The sequence below is a fragment of the Physeter macrocephalus genome, chromosome 16 (genome assembly GCF_002837175.3).
Source record: "Physeter macrocephalus isolate SW-GA chromosome 16, ASM283717v5, whole genome shotgun sequence".
Lineage (NCBI taxonomy): Eukaryota > Metazoa > Chordata > Mammalia > Artiodactyla > Physeteridae > Physeter > Physeter macrocephalus.
The window spans coordinates 103945641-103964090 of NC_041229.1; the positions used below are offsets into that span (position 1 = coordinate 103945641).

The 18450-nt window shown below is 38.6% G+C and overlaps 1 protein-coding gene across 6 annotated transcripts in view; it reads right to left on the bottom strand.

Annotated features, from left to right (window-relative positions):
* The window catches only part of KMT5B (lysine methyltransferase 5B), a 53755-nt gene that overhangs the window by 14101 nt on the left and 21204 nt on the right, over window positions 1-18450 (bottom strand). For 5 of the 6 annotated variants that reach the window (XM_024133231.3, XM_024133230.3, XM_028501092.1 and 2 more), the window contains exons 3-9: window positions 11825-11972; window positions 8293-8361; window positions 3778-3943; window positions 3286-3395; window positions 1482-1648; window positions 1187-1206; window positions 969-1105 (exon numbers count right to left, since the gene is read on the bottom strand). In XM_024133231.3, the coding sequence (XP_023988999.1) occupies window positions 969-1105; window positions 1187-1206; window positions 1482-1648; window positions 3286-3395; window positions 3778-3943; window positions 8293-8361; window positions 11825-11972 (817 nt within the window). Of the gene's footprint in view, window positions 1-968; window positions 1106-1186; window positions 1207-1481; window positions 1649-3285; window positions 3396-3777; window positions 3944-8292; window positions 8362-11824; window positions 11973-12251; window positions 12335-18450 lie in introns of all 6 variants that reach the window. The other variant, XM_028501093.2, reaches the window with a different exon arrangement.

The window sequence follows — 18450 nt, forward strand, 5'->3', positions numbered from 1 at the left end:
CAGGCTGACTTGGACTTCTGCACCTGCAGTGTGGCCACACTACCAGCTCTCTCCCAGGACAGCTGTGAGGACTGAATGAGTCAGGGTGAGTAAAGCACCCAGTACAGCATGTAAAATGGGCTCAACAAATCCAGGTGTGCTCATCTGAAGAAGAATATATACATATATTCACGTATAACCGAATCGCTGTGCCGTAAACCTGAAACTAACATGATCTTGTAAATCAACTACACTTCAATTACAAAAATAAAAACAACAACCAAAAACCCAAGTCCAGGTGTGCTCCCTGTGTGGCCTATGCCAGCATGGGGGCCCTCCTGCAGCACCGGCCGAGACAAGCTTGTGAAGCTGCCTCTGAGCTCAGACACGCAGAAATCGCCACAAGGAGACGAGCAGTGTGGACAAGGAGTCCTGCTAAGTCAGATCTGGGGGATTTCTACAAGGACTCCAGAATCTTGATGGGTCACAAAAAGAAGTTCTTCACCAAGTAATGGAACTTAGAAATTATTAAGAGCACGTGCATCAAAACATAACAATTCCAGAAGACACAGCTTGGTAGTACCCAAGACAACCTCAGGGTTTTTACATGATTAGCAGTGGTGAACTTCACTGGCCATTTTCGGAGCAACCCCGCCCTGGCACCGTGTGTGCGTGGGCGTGGGCGTGTGCATGTGCATGTGTGTGTAAGGTATTTCTCATTCTCTCTTTAAGCATATTTGCATTCTGATTAACTCATAATGATAACTGCTGGTAATGATTTTAACATTTTAAAGGGCCAGGTGCTGGGGCCCCTAAAGAGTTCTGTATTCTTTGGTTTTGCTTATGCATGCTCTACTGGGTGCAATGCTGTAGAACATAAAAGACTATCCCTTATCATTTAAAGGATGAGAAGATAACATGAGTTCATGCTCATAATCATCAGGTGGTTAAAAGAATGCAAGAGCCGAATATCTTGCTTAATACTTTACCTTTCACAAGTGTAACACTCGCAGAACTCATTATTTTCTCCAAAAAACCCATCTCCATAATAACAAGAAATTTCTTCTCCAGGTTCAATATCTCTTAGAGCCTTCACACATGCTGTATCTCGACCAGTTGACACAAACTGAAATAAAATCAACTCATTAAGAAACTCATACCTGAAGCAAAAACAAAATACTTGAGATAAAATATTTTTTATGCTTACCTTACAGTTAGGTCTGCAATCTGAAAAATGTCCAAAAGATAAAGTCAATTAACTGTAGATAAGATCTGAAACACGAACAATTACAGAAATCTGAAATAAGCTTTCCACATAATTTTACCAACTTTTGATAGAAGTTTCAGGTCTTAAGTTAAACTACAAGAATATTTATTTTAATAGGTTTATGCAAAAAGAAGAATTTCTATTTCCAACCCTCCTTTAAAGGGAAGATAAGGTCATTCTAAGTTTTAGCAGTGCTACCCAACACTAGAGCTAACACCTTAGAAACAGAGCTTACCATGGTTTATAAACGCAGCAGGACCAAGCCAGAGCTGAGCACAGTTTTTCCTTGTGGAATACATGACACTGAAGTCGTTCTCTCCGTGTCTAAGTAGCATGTTCTCCTCAATTTCTGAAAGTTCGGCAATACAACCCACCAGTAATTCTATTTTGTCATTTCGTTTCCTATTTAAAATATGTGATGTTAAAAATTACTAGTAATTATAAATCGTAAGGCTTCTTTTAATAAAACAAGCCTGTCCAATAAACACCAGGAATCCAGAAGACTTCGCTGTGCATGTTTTAGCCGACTCACTTGGCTCCCCACCTGGATGTCACCCCCACAGCCCTGTGCACAGTTACTTGTGCAGCTGGCTGCCGTATCCCTACCAGAGACTAGAAAATCCACTAGGAACCGTGCTACCTACACCTCTGAATCCCCTACCGGAGCCAGCATAGTGCTTTGCAGGCAGAAAGGACTCAGAGACCCGCCGCACTGCATTCAACTTGCTGACGCTGGAGAAGGAGACAGAAACAAGCAGCAGGAGGGTCAGGAGAACCCAGAACTGGGACGCCGCCCCGCAGAGCAGCAACAGCAAATGTAATGCAAGCCAAACAAGCAATGTCAGTGTTCTAGCAGCCACATTAAGGAAGGAAAACCAGGTGAAAGTACTTTCAGTAACATTTTAACCCAATATAACACAAATACTATTTCAGCAGGTAATCAGTATGAAATATTAATGAAAAATATTTACAATTTAATATAAAATCTCACATGTATATCACATTTGTAGCACTTCTCAATTCAGACTGGCCACATTTCAAGGGTTCAATAGCCACCCGCGGCTGGTGGCCATGGTACTGGACGGTACAGCTCTAGAACCCAAGACCTCAAACCTCCACAGCCATGTGCAACACGGAGCCATGGGAGCCGATGAGCAGGCTGGATTCCGTCCCACAGCAAACAGATACACTCACTCACGTACACACACCCACGCAAGAAGCCCAGCAGGAAGGCTCTTTCCCATTCCATTTTCAGGTACCTGACCCTAAAATTGTTGCTATAAAAAATACTGGGGGTGGTGTAAGAGAGGGGCTACATGTTTCTTCTGGGAGATAAGGCAGGGAATAGGCATTAGAGGAAAGATATAATCACATATTCTCTCTTTCATGTATGGCTTTTATCCCTCCTAGCTGGGCTCAACTTCACTACTTTTATTTAAGCTGGCACACACATATATTTTGAAGCAGGCATTGTGCTAGGAAGCTTCGACGCAAGAAATTCCTACGTAACCTTTCTTATAGGCCAGTAAAAGACTGACTCTGGAAGCCAGGTTATTCAACCCCAGCATCCCTAACCTTTCAGTAGTCCTTGAGCAGGCATCCAGACTCAATAAAAGGAAAACACAAAGCATTCTGGCTTAGAGATAGGATCTGGTTCAACTCAGACTTCTTCTTCCTTTATAAAAAAAATTTTTTTAAAGTCTTTATTGAATTTGTTGCAATACTGCTTCTGTTTTATGTTTGGTTTTTAGGCCCCGAGGCAGGTGGGATCTCAGCCCCCCAACCAGGGATCGAACACGCACCCCCTGCATTGGAAGGCGAAGTCTTAACCACTGGACCTCCGGGGAGTCCCCAAGTCAGACTTCTAATTTCACTGTCCTGACTCCAGTCACTGGGCTGAGGCACTGGCACGGCATTGGCTCCTTTAGGGTAAGCTCTGGCCTTATTCCTTCCTACAGCTTTCTTAGCACATGAACAGTAATTTAAGAGAGAACTTTAAACAAAATTACTTTACGGGTTTATAGTAGTATAATAGTTACCACTCTTTTGTTGCAACAATTTTGGCTCCGTTTTGTTCTGATGAATATCTATTACAAGGCAATATTTCAAATCCACTGTCGGTTGCAAACATTCGCAAGTAAATAAATACCTAAAACAGAAAAAAAAAATTGATACCTACTTTACATTATTTATCTTGCTAGACTTCCTCAGAATTATAAAAGCAGACCACCACCAACAGTGAAAAAATTTAAGATTAAGTAACAAATTTTGTTATTTTAAAATTTCCCATACTTGTGTACCTGGTGACTTGGCTATGTTACTCTAAAAGTCCACAGAAAGTTTCCCTTCTGGATGACACAGTTTTCTCTATGGATAGTCATACAAGTTATCTGATGTGTTATTAGGTCTTCATATTGATTAGTTTAATGAAAATTTGATTTAAAATTTCAGTGTTCCCTAAAATTTAGGCTTTAGTTTCCTTTACTCTTATCGAAACAGATAAAGAGTATTAATTTGGTTAATAAACTCACATGTTCCTTGAATAATTTCTCCTGCATTTTGTTCTTGTTGAGAAAATAGTGCCGTGCCCACTCTCCTGAAGTCAGACATTTGAAGGCTTTCTCCAAGTGCTCATCTTTCTTGAAACGTTCAATTACTTCCTTTAGTTCTTCTTGTCTTCCTTTAATAGGCCGAAATCTGAAAGAAATCAGAAAAATAACTTTAGTTCTCTTCCATCATCCTTGGGCCACTGCTTAAGAGATCTTGAGAAAAAAGTAACCTAAAAACAGCCAGACCTAACAAAAGAGTAATAATAAGTAATCTTGATAATTATTACTAAAGTAATATTGATCACCAGGAGATATAATTTCTCTTTCTTCAAACTATCCTTTAATATTTCTATTTCAGTTAGCTCATTAACTGAGAGGTGACCAGGTGATTCAAATGAAAGCTGTCTGATTCAGGCTTCTATAACTAGTCATCTACTTTGGGAGGTACAAAACAATAGATCTAGAATAGAGCTCATCTAATTGAGTTAGAATGACAAGAATTTTTCAACACATGCAGAATCAAGCCAGAAGAGTGCAATGCAATAAGCTTCAGAAGAAGGATGAAGCAAACAAAATCATGCCATAAACAAAAACATCCTCTATGTACATAGTTAGAAAAACCCCAAACTAAGCATCCCAACAGCTCTTGAAACACACCTTGATGTTCCAACATCCATGTCAAATTAATCTTTGATAACTGCGTTCAGAGAACAAAAAGTGTGCAAAAGTACAACTCTAGCGGTGATACTGTTGTGGTGGTGATGGAAGGAAAAACTGTTGGGGTAGAATTTTAGAAGGCTTCCATGTAAAATCAGCTATAATGACTACAGAATATCACATGGCTATGCACATATTAACACATGATACAATCATGGCCCAAGTAAAACTTAAGTTGTACTCATTTTAAAGCTATGTTCTCAATAAAACATGTAATATGATTAAAGGTACTTGGATCTTAATTCCAAAATTCCTTCTCATGTCGATTTCATTTGGTCTACTTTCCAAAATAAGGTTTGGTTTTTTTAAAAATTAACATCCAACAAAACAAGGAATTACAGACTGTTCTTCAAATAAAATACATCAAGAAAAAAATATTAGTGTCTCAGGAGAAAAACTATTTGAACTATGAATCTTGCTCTAGCATCTAAAACTGCACCTCGCAGACACCTGAGAATTTTAAACTGAGATAACATCCAGCATAGACTCCAGCGAAGGAAGCACTCAAGCACTATTCTGTTTTCCAGATAAGCTATCACAAATGTATTCATCACATTTCAGGAAGATTTTAAGCCACACTATTTCACCAAGGCTTATTTATTAGGTGCTGTGTACACATGTGCTATGGTGGAAAATATAAGCTAGAAGACATGGCTACTGTTCTCGAAGGTAAAATTTTGCTGGGACCGAAAGACATATTCATGCATCAAACAGACAAGCAAGGCATCAATATGCAAATGCATGTTCATGTGGTACAAACAACACCGCTGCAGCACTTTAAAGTATGGAAATTATAACTACGGTGTAAGGTTTGTTTGGGAAGGGGGCGGTTTGGAGTTGACTTTGATATGGGCAATGAGGAAAGTGGTGAATTTAGATTTCTAAAGAAAAAGCAGAATATTACTATAGGCAGGAAGGAATCAAAAGAAGGAAGGCAAAGTGAGAGAAATTCTAAGCAGAGGATCTTAAGGCTTGATTCAGAGATGACAGGAGCTGAGGGAGTCAGCTGGCGAGCAACAGTAAAGGAGAGTTCTAGAACAAGGAAGAGGGGAGACATGAGGAACAGGACAGTATTACTATTTACCAGGCAGGATCTCTAGAGGCCTTCAGATGTGTGAGCATGCTGACGGCTCTGGGGACTTACTAGCTGCAGACTCCAGTTTCAGTAAGCTCTTACAACTACTAAGTAGAACAATCTGAAGGAGTTCTAGAGACATCATATGAAGAAATGGACAATGAATGCCCTGTTTTATTTCCCGTTTCAATCAGTTAGCACAGCAGCCCTCACAGACAGATGAGTGGAAGTCCTTCAGACAACTCCGAATGTCTTTAATTAGGCTGTCAGACTATGGTATCAGAGAACCACTAACATAAAGACTTGCAGAACTGTGAAAGTATCCAAACTTCCATAGAGTTATAATATTAAACTACTTACTTGCAGCCATCATTAAGTGATTTCGTCAAGATTGGGTTTCTCTAAAACCCAGTCTAAATCCTTCTGGCTGCAACCCTACACCACGGGGTTATTTGCAAATGAAGGACACATGAGACCACCAAGCAGCTGTTGGCTAAGGCACACCACTCCAGGCAATACAAAGTGATAGTGATGGGAAACAGATAACCCGAGTTTTTACGCAATAAACAGAAAAGCAGTAGTTCACTTTGAGCAAATACGATGAATAATCCAAGTGATGGACGGGGCCACAAACGACAGGAGCCAAGCAATCTTTACATGTTCAACGTGGGACTGACCAACGGTGACACTTGTAAAATAAATGCATGGCTCGACACATTAGAGAGCAAGAGTCAGGACTAAGTTCACCTGAAGATCTTAAGAACATGCCAGAAAATAAGTTACAGACCTGGAGTGGACACTGGCTATTCCTGACAGGTTTTATGTGTGCTCTCCGCTTCCTGAAACTTCCTCCCTATCTAAAAATGCCTTTCAGCTATCCTTGTGTTTACTCTTCGTTCGTGATGCCAAACGATTTATATGCTAAAACCAACACAAAATAATCAACTCTTGAGTTAATCATATTCTGCCTTCCACGTATCCTGTGACTTTTATTTCTGCTTTCCTGCCTTCTACTGCCTCACACAAACCCCCAAAACTGTCCCTTGTTGCCCACTAGGCAAGAACCTCTACTTTACTTAAAATGTAATTTACTGTCAAAACTTACTGTCACAGTTGGCTGCTATAGGCGTGAAATGATAGTGAGGCAAAGGAGGAAGAAAATGGTTCTGGGTGCAGATGGGAAGGGGAAGAGACAGCTGTTTTCGATAACCCTATAGAAGAACATCAAAATCACCTGGCTGACAGTTCCAGTCAAATCCCATTGTAACAAAAACTGCGGGGAAATAAAAATTATTTAATAACATAAGATTGTTACAACTATCAGGGCCAGAGCAAAAGGCACTGAGGACCTTAGAAAAAATTAATTTTCTGTTACTGAATAGAAAAATACGCTCTGTCCTCTCCTTAACCACAATCACTCTAAATCTCGCATACGAATGGCACAAAGTTATCCTGAGGCCATGGCTCCTAAAGCTAGCAGAAAATTTAGATTATCTAAAAATTATCTCTTGTTCCATAAATGAGGAAAATAAGGCCCAATGAGGGCTACCTGCTGGAAGGACTGGGACTGTTACCCAGGCCTTTCTCGGCCCCGCTCTTATCTGAACCACGAGAGCCCTCTTGCGTCGCTCTGTCGTGAGAACAGGATCTGACCTGTATTTACCGCTGAGCGCCAGCACTGAGCTCGGCCAGAGACAGCGCTGACTGGTACCCTGACAGCACCGTGAAAGGGGTGGAAACAAATTGACTATTTGGGGGTGGGGTGGGGTGGGCTGGGGTGGGCTGGGCTGGGCTGGCAGGGGAGGCAAGAGAAACAGGTATTTGGCATTTCCACATCAACGTGCCCCTCTTTCCTCTTAATATTTAACATTTGCAACTTTAAATAAACCAAACATTTATTTTTCTCTTTCCACACCTCTCTGACCAATGGCTGGTATAAGAAATTTAAAAATATGGCATTTACAATTATTTACTACTAAAAGGGGCAGGAAAAAACATATGAATTCACACTCCCACACACCTGTTCCCCACTCTTTCCAGAGACTGACTTCCCAGGTTTTCTTGCTATTTGGTTTTTCTGTTTCCAAACCCAAGAGACCACTGTGGCAATGAAGAAAAGTTGCAGATTTGTATTAGCTGCACTACCGTGCCCTTCCATTAGCATGTACAACCAAGAGCTACTGGAGGGAGGGGAAAGAGGAGGGGGGACAGAAAAAAGGGAGCAAGGGAAGGAGGGAGGAAGAGAGAGAAAAATGCTCAAATATTTAAGATATAAAATAAAACCATGAGTCAACATCGTGAACACATTTCCCCCTTGAAGAAAGATTAACTGCGAACTGACAGTTCGTAGATGCCGAGTGGAGGAGTCATGCTAGGACCACAGCTCTTCATTCCTTCTTGACCTGAAAATAAACAGCAACCAGAAACATACCTGGCTGAGTCCTGCAATCAGTGCTCAGCTAATCCCATGAAGTGACTCCTGATTTTTGGATGAATGATTTCTCTTAAAATTTCCCTGTTATGGAGTACAAGTGGTTTTTTAAATATAGCTATTACTAAGACCAAACTGTTTTAAAAGGTTTGCAAAATGTTCTAAAAATCATGTTTATGCTGACACCTCCAATTACTTAACACAAAAGAACATTTATAAAGGCTGAAACAGGTTAGTTTGTATCTTATTACTGTTTGTAATGCTCTCTACCTACCTCACAGGGTTGTTGTGAGAAAAACTGTCAGATTTTGAAAAATGCCTTGAGCTCCTCGAAGGAAAGGCGCTATATAAATGCAAAAACAAACAACAACAATAAAAAACTATTTGTATAATTTGTACTTGTAATTTCTAAACAGACTTACAATATTGGTTGTAGCAGAAATCCCTAAAACGCTGATATTCAAGAACTTTATGAAGCCACGGGTCGGCCTAGCATGATAACAAAGTCCAGGAAGCTAAAACGCTTTCCTTCCCACATAACATCATTTTACCCCTGATTATATTAAGTTAGAAGGTCGAGAAATTTCTTTATGCTTTCTAGTCAAGCACTTGACTTTCCAGAGGCATTTAAAGCGATTTATAAATTCATATTCAACAGTGGATACGAATAATCAAATATATAAATAAGGAAAATAAAAATTAGATGGTTACAGTAGTGGAAAGATGAGTAAGGACTACACAGGCTGAAGTCTGTGCCCTGAGAGGACTCTTCCCATTTCTTTACAATGTGATGTCCCCCAACTCGTCAGGATACCATGAAATCGCTGGTCACGCAGCCTGAACGAGGGCGCATTACTGAAAGCATCCATTCCTGCTTCACTACATTCATCTCTCCACTAAGTTTTTTTAAAAAATTAGAGGTATTACTAACAACTCTATTCTCTGGTTAAAAGGAAGAATTTAAGTTTCATAACTGACAAAAGTCAACTAAATTGTAACATTTCCCAATAAATTGAAATTACTAGTTTGTTTATGCTCTTTCTAGGCATTCATGCCCAACTCTGACTGCCTTCTTAGTAAATACAGGGATATGTTAAGAGTAAAAACATAAGCAATTCATAATATAGCCAAATGATTAAATATCTACTGTTTCTGAACAGTATTCCTGAAGGTACAACTGAAATAAGTAGAAAGGAGGAAGAGGGCATAAAAAAAGAGAAACTAAGTTCAAGTCACAGATGTATAAACATGAGAACAAAGACACCACTTATATAAGTAAAAGACGGACAGTTTGGAGAATTAAAACCCAAAGCTCCAATCCCGTCCTCCAGTCACTTCTTTTGTACCCCAAAGAAAGTCCACAAAAAGCTAATAATTTAAGAAATATTTGTGGTTATTCAAATAAAGCACTAGAGATTTTCCTTATTGTCTATAAAATATCTTTGAAAATGGGGTAAGTGACATTCTGGTAAATTCTTGCTCAGAAGATAAAGAACTATAAGTGATAATTTTCAAATAAATCCACTAAGATTAAATGAAAATGTATATACCTTTCATTAAGATTAACAAGCTTCATTAATAACAATTCTGTATATTCCCCAAATGTCAGCTTACGAGAGTCTGTTAAGATACCTCTGGGATGAATGCCTCTGCTGAAAGGGGGAGAGCACACCTTGCTTTGACGCAGCAATGTCAACTGCTCAACCGCACTGGCCTAAGTGCCGGCACTGTTACAAAGCCAACGCAGTCTAACCGGGGAGCAGTAGCATTGTCTACACCATGAATGGCTATTTTAGGAAGTGTTTGAGGAGGATTAAATGTTGCACTGGAAAATATGAATTTAGAGGTACTTGGATATGGTAAGGTCTTAAGTTTTAACAATATCTGTGTGGTAATCCTAAACTTGACATTTTAGGATTACATGTTTTAAAGTGAGCCCTAGAAAACGACTGATAAGGAACTTTCTATCCATTTATCACATCGGGACAAAGCTCAGTAGGCTAGACGGTTTAGGACCTTGCTTCCCAACTGTAACTGGGAGCGTGTTAGAAATGGAGACTCTCAGGCCCCACCTCAGAGTTACTGAATCAGAACCTGCATCTTAACAAGATTCCCCAGGTGACTCATATGTAAACTAATTAAAAGAAGCAGTTGTCAAGGAGGACTTTTTAGAAAACATGAGTTATTTACTGTCGCAGAACCCAGTAACAGGTAACTCTTCATCCTCTGGAATAGTCAAAGTATGGGGGCTTCTGAATACATGAAGTTCTTTCCCAAGCCGCTACAACTTTTGTTGTAATTTTGATGGAAAACTTTAAAAAATGGTTTATTTGCTTCCATGTTTCAGTATACAAGGCATAACGAACAGAATCTGTTTCCTGATGACTCCAGGCCATAATTATGGGCCTTTGTGTAATATTCTGAATGCCCTAGACTGTTATGTGAAACAGTGAATCACATGTCTTACCTTGGAAAAAAAAAAAGGCTAGCAGGTGAGTTAAATACTATTAGGACCCTAATAGTAGGAGAATAAGCCCTGGTCTCTTGGGGTTCACTGGGAAATAGGGGATGTGGGCTTAAAATAATGCAAACTAGATTTTTAGTTGGACACTAGGGCATCCAATTCTGCTGATTTTCCAGAGAACAGCCATCCATTTGCCTATGTAGAAAATTTAAGTATGTGCCCCTCTGACGGCAGGGAACTATTTAAATAATCTCTCAAGTCCATTCCAACTTTCACTTCGTTTTAGTAAGTAAAGATATATGATGACAGGAAATTACATGAAAATACCAAAGGCATGTTTTAACCTGAATTACTTCTTTTGGGATTTAGAATATAATTGATAAATGAATTATCTTGCTTTAATTCTAGCAAGGGACAGAAATAGGAAAAAACGGACACACGATTTTCCTCTAATCACCTGCCCCCAATTAATTACTGGTGACTACCTCCCTGGTGATCAAGTCCCTCTAGGGCAGTCACTGACACTGCAGCTACGGTAAGAGTGAACAGTGGTCCAGAACTTGTTCCACATTCTAAATCCCTGATGTTAGGCTTTTCTATCACTCGAAAGCCTTTGCCATGGAAGTTAAGAGGTAACAAAAAGTTGTAAAGTTCTGATTTAGTGCTTGGTGGCAGTTAATTATGAAATCATCTAAAGGCCTTTTTGGGAGCGAGATGATGTTTAAGAGAATTAGAATAAAGAAATTTAAAGGGTGACAGATTTCAAGAGCTATGTAGTATTTTATATAGATGGCATTTGATACTCAACAAAGCGGTTATACATCTATTTTCTTACCTGCATACTGAATATAAGCACATGTCTTTAAAAATATTCACTCTAACTTATAATGACTAGCTGAGTCTCAAAGATAAAACATAATGGCAAAATTCCCTATATGCAGTGGAAAGTATTTGAAAGAATAAAAGTTTGTAATAAAATCATGAAAAAAACTGATGCAACCTAATTTAGGTAGAAAAAAATCATACACATTTTCAAGGTTTTACAGGATGCATATATTTCTTTCAGCTAATTCTCATCAACATTTAAAACAGAATATGGAGATGCCTCTCCAACTCTGTATTTTAATAGAAGTATCCCAAGATAAAATAAGAACACGGAATTAAAACTGACAGCTCATGGAAGCTTATGTTGCTTTTCTTGGCTCACACATGGAAAATCCTCCTGCAGCAAAACCTTTCCTTTAACGTCATTTTAAATTTTGACTGAAAGTAAAATTAGCCATCTATTTTCTTAAGTTCAACGATATCATCTGTTCCACTCAGGATAAAGACTTAAAATTACCTAGTATTCATTTTGTGTGTTTGAAAACCTAAATAGGGATCAAGAACCAAACTGGTTGCTAAGTCATCATTTTCACAGAGTTCCTTGGCAGACATTCCAGAAGATGGTACATATCGACTCTGTCCTTCGAATCCTGAATTACCATTACCTGTGAGAAGAAAAAAGAAGAAAAATTAACTCGCACTGAGTACTACTTAAATCTACCTTATTTAGCTTCACTGCCCATTCAAGTTAGTAATTAAGAATAGAAATTGCTTATTTCTACCAGTTTTACTAATTAAGAATTGAGTACCCTTTGCAAAAACAGAAAACCAAATGCAGTAAATTAACCCAATTATTGAGAGCATTTTTGTTAGATAATATTATCAGGTTTCCCAAGAACAGGGTCTGGACAGTTGTGAGACTCTGGCTCAGATGCCTTACTTGCCTCTCCAAGGAAGAGCTGAGACAGGAGATGGGCAGATGTTCATCACAGTAGCAAGACAGCACAAAGGGCCACTACAGACAGGGCTGGCATGAGAAGGAAACAAGAGGAACACAAGATACCCTCTGCAGTAAGTGCCAAGAAGGCTAAATCTCAAGAAGCAAAAAGGAGTCTCAAGGCGTTACCTTCAACTTCCTGCTTGTGGGCAGATGTGTGATTATCATCCCCACTTTGCTGGAAACTCAGGCCCAGAGGTTAAGAAACTTGCCTGTGATTACAAAGCTAGGTAGGAGAAGAGGGGAAAGAAGCAGAGAGAGACTAATAGGCCTATTTCTAACACCTGTTTGAAACAGATTTTGAAGGAATGGATAAAAATAGGGAAGTGATTGAAAACGGTAACTCAAGTAACTGGGTTTAACTGTGGAAGAAAAATAATGTAAAGAGAGGAAAGGAAGGCCAAATTTGTATGGATGAAGTTTCATCAGTGCTGATTCACGTCTGATGTATACGTCACTGAGGGTCTTCATGGAGTCAGCACATGCAATTACAGAGGATACCAGCAGTATAACTTTAAGCCTCTCAAAATTAAGAGGTGGAAGAATGAGTGACAAAGTGAGACGTCTAACCTTTTCACCCACTGTTCCAATAAATAAATAAACACTTACATGTAAGTCCCTGCCAAAGGGTCAGTATATGATTTTGAATCAAATTATTTGCACGTAGGTATGTATAAAACTATCAAAGTTGTTATATTTTCTATAACAGCTTTATTAACATTTAATTCACATACAGTACAGTTCACCCTTTTAAAGTGTACAATTCAATGGTTTTAAGTATATTCACAGAATTGTGTAACCATCACCACAATCAATTCTGGCATATTTTCATCACCCCCAAAAGAAACCCCATACCTACTGGAAGTTACTATCCACTTCTCCCTCCCCCACAGACCCTGGCAACCACTAATCTACTGTTTCTAGGGATTTGCCTAGTCTGAAAATTTCATATAGATGGAATCATACGTGTTTTTTTGTGACCGGCTTCTTTCAATTAGCATGTTTTCAAGGTTCATCCACGTTGTACCATGCAGCAGTACTTCATTCCTTATTATGGCCAAACAATATTCCACTGTGTGGGTAGACCACATTTGGCTGCACCATTTTATGTTCCCAAAAAAGTGTATGTAAATTCTCCACATCATCACCAACACTTGTTATTATTTGTCCTTTTGATTTCAGACATCCTAGTGATTGTGCAGTGGTGGTTTTGATTTGATTTTCCCTGATGACTAATGATTTTGAGCATCTTTTCATGTACTGGCCATTTGTCTATCTCTGGAGAAATGTCTATTCAGATCCCTTGCGCATTTAAAAATTGGAATTTGTCTTTTATTATTGACTTGTAAGAGTTCTTTATTCTGGATACTAGTCCTTTATCAGATATGTGATCTGAAAATATTTTCTCCTGTTCTGTAAGCTGTCTTTCCACGTTCTTGATGGTATCCCTTAAAGTTTGCAACTTTGGTAAATTTCATGTTACTTTTTTCTTTTGTTCCCTGTGCTTTTAGTGTCATATCCAAGAAACCACTGCCTAATCCAAAGTTATGAAAATTTATGTGTATGTTTTCTTCTGGGGGGTTTTATAGTTTAAGCTTTTAATTTAGGTCTTTGATCCATTTTGAGTTTTTTACATACAGTGTGAGGTCGGATCCAACTTCATTCTTTTGCATGTGGATATACAGTTTTGCCAACCCCAATTGTTGAAAAGACTATTCTTTCCTCAATTTTATTGGCACTTTTGTCAAAAATCAGTTGACTACAAACATGAGGGTTCTTTCTGGATTCTCAATTCTATTCCACGAATATATATCTATCCACATGCTAGTATAAGAATGTCTTGATTACTGCAGCTTTGTAGTAAGCTTTGGACCCGAGAAGTATGAATCTTCCACATTGTTCTTTTTCAAACTGTTTTAGCTATTCTGGATCCCCTGAATTTCCATAAGAATTTTAGGATCAGCCTGTCAATTTCTGCAAAGAAGCCAGTTGAGATTTTGATAGGGACTACATTCAATCTGCAGGTCATTTGGGGAGTATTACCATCTTAACAATATTAAGTCGTCTAATCAATGAACATGGGATGTCTTTCCATTTATTTATTTTTCTTTCCACTTACGTATTTTTTATTTATTTATTTTTGGCTGTGTTGGGTCTCCGTTACTGCACGAGCGCTTTCTCTAGCTGCGGCGAGCGGGTGCTACTCTTCGTTGCAGTGCGCGGGCTTCTCATTGTGGTGGCTTCTCTTGTCGCGGAGCACGGGCTCTAGGCGCGTGGGCTTCAGTAGTTGTGGCTCACGGGCTCTAGAGCGCAGGCTCAGTAGTTGTGGCACATGGGCTCAGTTGCTCCACAGCATGTGCGATCTTCCCAGACCAGGGCTCGAACCCATGTCCCCGGCATTGGCAGACAGATTCTTAACCACTGTGCCACCAGGGAAGCCCTTTCCATTTGTTTAGATCTTCTTTTAATTTCTTTCAACAATGTTTTATCATTTTCAGAGTATAAGTTTTACACTTTGTTAAATTTTATTGCTAAATATTTTTTCTTTTTGATGCCCTGTAAACAAAATTGTTAATTTCATTTTTGGATTGTTTACTGAAAGTGCATAGAAATACAACTGATTTTTGTATACTTACCTTGTATCCTCCAACCTTACTGAACTCATTTACTCTAATATTTTAGTGGATTCCTTAGGATTTTCTATATACACTATCATGTCACTTGCAAATATTGTTTTACTTCTTCTTTTCCAATTTGGATGCCTCTAAGTTCATTTTCTCGCCTAATGGTTGTAATCAGAACTTCTAGTACAATGCTGAATAGAAGCGGTGAGAACAAATATAGTTCTGTCTTGTTCCTGATCTTAGGGGAAACCATTCACCATTAAATATGACATTAAACTTTATCAGGCTGAAGAATTCCCTTCTGTTCCTAGTTTGCTGTTTTTATCCTGAAAGGGTGTTGGATTTTGTCAAGTGCTTTTTCTGCATCTATTGGGATGACAGTATGGTTTTTGTCCTTTATTCTATTCATATGGTATTACATCAATTGATTCTCAGATATTAAACCAACCTTGCATTCCTGGGATAAATCCCACTTGGGCATGCTATAGAATTCTTTTCATCTGTTGCTGGATTTGGTTGGCTAGTATTTTATTGAGGATTTTTGCATCCGTATTTATTTGAGATATTGGTCTATAGGTCTTCTTTTCTTATGATGTCTTTGGTTTGGGTGGCAGGATAATACTGGCCTTTTCTTTGCAGGTAGTGTATTTTGTTTTTGTTTTGTTTTTAAAATTACTAATTCAATCTTTTTTACTTGCTATAGGTTTATTCAGATTTTGTACAAATAAGATTTCTTATTAAATCAGTTTCAGTAATTTATTACTTTCTAGAAATTTGTTCACTTAATCTAAGTTACTTAACTTCTTGGTATACAGTTGTTCATAGTATTCTGTTACAATCCTTTTTATTTTTGTAAGGCAGTAGTAATGTCCCCTCTTTCGATGTTGATTCTTGAGTCTTTTTTTCCTAATCAGTCTTGCTTAAGGGTTTGCCAATTCTTGTTGATCTTTTCAAAGAACCAACTTTTTAGCTTTGCTGATTTTCTCTATTCTCTTTCTATCCTCTATTTTGTTCATTTCTACTCTGTTATTTCCTTCCTTCTGCTTGCTTTGGGTTTAGTTTTGCTCGTTCTTTTTCTGGTGTTTTAAGGTGAAAGGTTATTGATTGAGATCTTTCTTCCTTTTTTTTTTTTTTTTTTTTTTTTTTTTTTTTTTGTGGTACGCGGGCCTCTCACCGTTGGGGCCTCTCCCGTTGCGGAGCACAGGCTCCGGATGCCTAGGCTCAGCGGCCATGGCTCATGGGCCTAGCCGCTCCGCGGCATGTGGGATCTTCCCAGACCGGGGCACGAATCTGTGTGCCCTGCATTGGCAGGCGGACACTCAACCACTGCGCCACCAGGGAAGCCTTCAAGTATCTTTTAAAGAAATTATAAATAAGGGAAAATACCTTTCACGTTTGCCTTCATTTACCATTACCTGTCATCTTCATTTCTTTGTGGAGATCTCTTTCTCCCCCTTGTAGCGTATTCTTTCTGCCAGAAGAGCCTTCTTTAGCATTTCTTGCAGGGCAGCTTTTCTTTGTCTGAAGAAGTGTTTATTTCACCTTGTGAAAGGTGTTTTTCACGGAGTATAGAAACCTGGGTTGACAGCTTTTTTCTTTTAGTACTTTAACGACATCATTGCATTGCCTTTTGTCCTGCATGGTTTCTATGGAAAGTCTGCTATAGTTATTACTTTTGTTCCCCTTCTCTTAACAATATTAAGTCGTCTAATCAATGAACATGGGATGTCTTTCCATTTATTTATTTTTCTTTCCACTTACGTATTTTTTATTTATTTATTTTTGGCTGTGTTGGGTCTCCGTTACTGCACGAGCGCTTTCTCTAGCTGCGGCGAGCGGGTGCTACTCTTCGTTGCAGTGCGCGGGCTTCTCATTGTGGTGGCTTCTCTTGTCGCGGAGCACGGGCTCTAGGCGCGTGGGCTTCAGTAGTTGTGGCTCACGGGCTCTAGAGCGCAGGCTCAGTAGTTGTGGCACATGGGCTCAGTTGCTCCACAGCATGTGCGATCTTCCCAGACCAGGGCTCGAACCCATGTCCCCGGCATTGGCAGACAGATTCTTAACCACTGTGTCACCAGGGAAGCCCTTTCCATTTGTTTAGATCTTCTTTTAATTTCTTTCAACAATGTTTTATCATTTTCAGAGTATAAGTTTTACACTTTGTTAAATTTTATTGCTAAATATTTTTTCTTTTTGATGCCCTGTAAACAAAATTGTTAATTTCATTTTTGGATTGTTTACTGAAAGTGCATAGAAATACAACTGATTTTTGTATACTTACCTTGTATCCTCCAACCTTACTGAACTCATTTACTCTAATATTTTAGTGGATTCCTTAGGATTTTCTATATACACTATCATGTCACTTGCAAATATTGTTTTACTTCTTCTTTTCCAATTTGGATGCCTCTAAGTTCATTTTCTCGCCTAATGGTTGTAATCAGAACTTCTAGTACAATGCTGAATAGAAGCGGTGAGAACAAATATAGTTCTGTCTTGTTCCTGATCTTAGGGGAAACCATTCACCATTAAATATGACATTAAACTTTATCAGGCTGAAGAATTCCCTTCTGTTCCTAGTTTGCTGTTTTTATCCTGAAAGGGTGTTGGATTTTGTCAAGTGCTTTTTCTGCATCTATTGGGATGACAGTATGGTTTTTGTCCTTTATTCTATTCATATGGTATTACATCAATTGATTCTCAGATATTAAACCAACCTTGCATTCCTGGGATAAATCCCACTTGGGCATGCTATAGAATTCTTTTCATCTGTTGCTGGATTTGGTTGGCTAGTATTTTATTGAGGATTTTTGCATCCGTATTTATTTGAGATATTGGTCTATAGGTCTTCTTTTCTTATGATGTCTTTGGTTTGGGTGGCAGGATAATACTGGCCTTTTCTTTGCAGGTAGTGTATTTTGTTTTTGTTTTGTTTTTAAAATTACTAATTCAATCTTTTTTACTTGCTATAGGTTTATTCAGATTTTGTACAAATAAGATTTCTTATTAAATCAGTTTCAGTAATTTATTACTTTCTAGAAATTTGTTCACTTAATCTAAGTTACTTAACTTCTTGGTATACAGTTGTTCATAGTATTCTGTTACAATCCTTTTTATTTTTGTAAGGCAGTAGTAATGTCCCCTCTTTCGATGTTGATTCTTGAGTCTTTTTTTCCTAATCAGTCTTGCTTAAGGGTTTGCCAATTCTTGTTGATCTTTTCAAAGAACCAACTTTTTAGCTTTGCTGATTTTCTCTATTCTCTTTCTATCCTCTATTTTGTTCATTTCTACTCTGTTATTTCCTTCCTTCTGCTTGCTTTGGGTTTAGTTTTGCTCGTTCTTTTTCTGGTGTTTTAAGGTGAAAGGTTATTGATTGAGATCTTTCTTCCTTTTTTTTTTTTTTTTTTTTTTTTTTTTTTTTTTGTGGTACGCGGGCCTCTCACCGTTGTGGCCTCTCCCGTTGCGGAGCACAGGCTCCGGACGCACAGGCTCAGCGGCCATGGCTCACGGGCCTAGCCGCTCTGG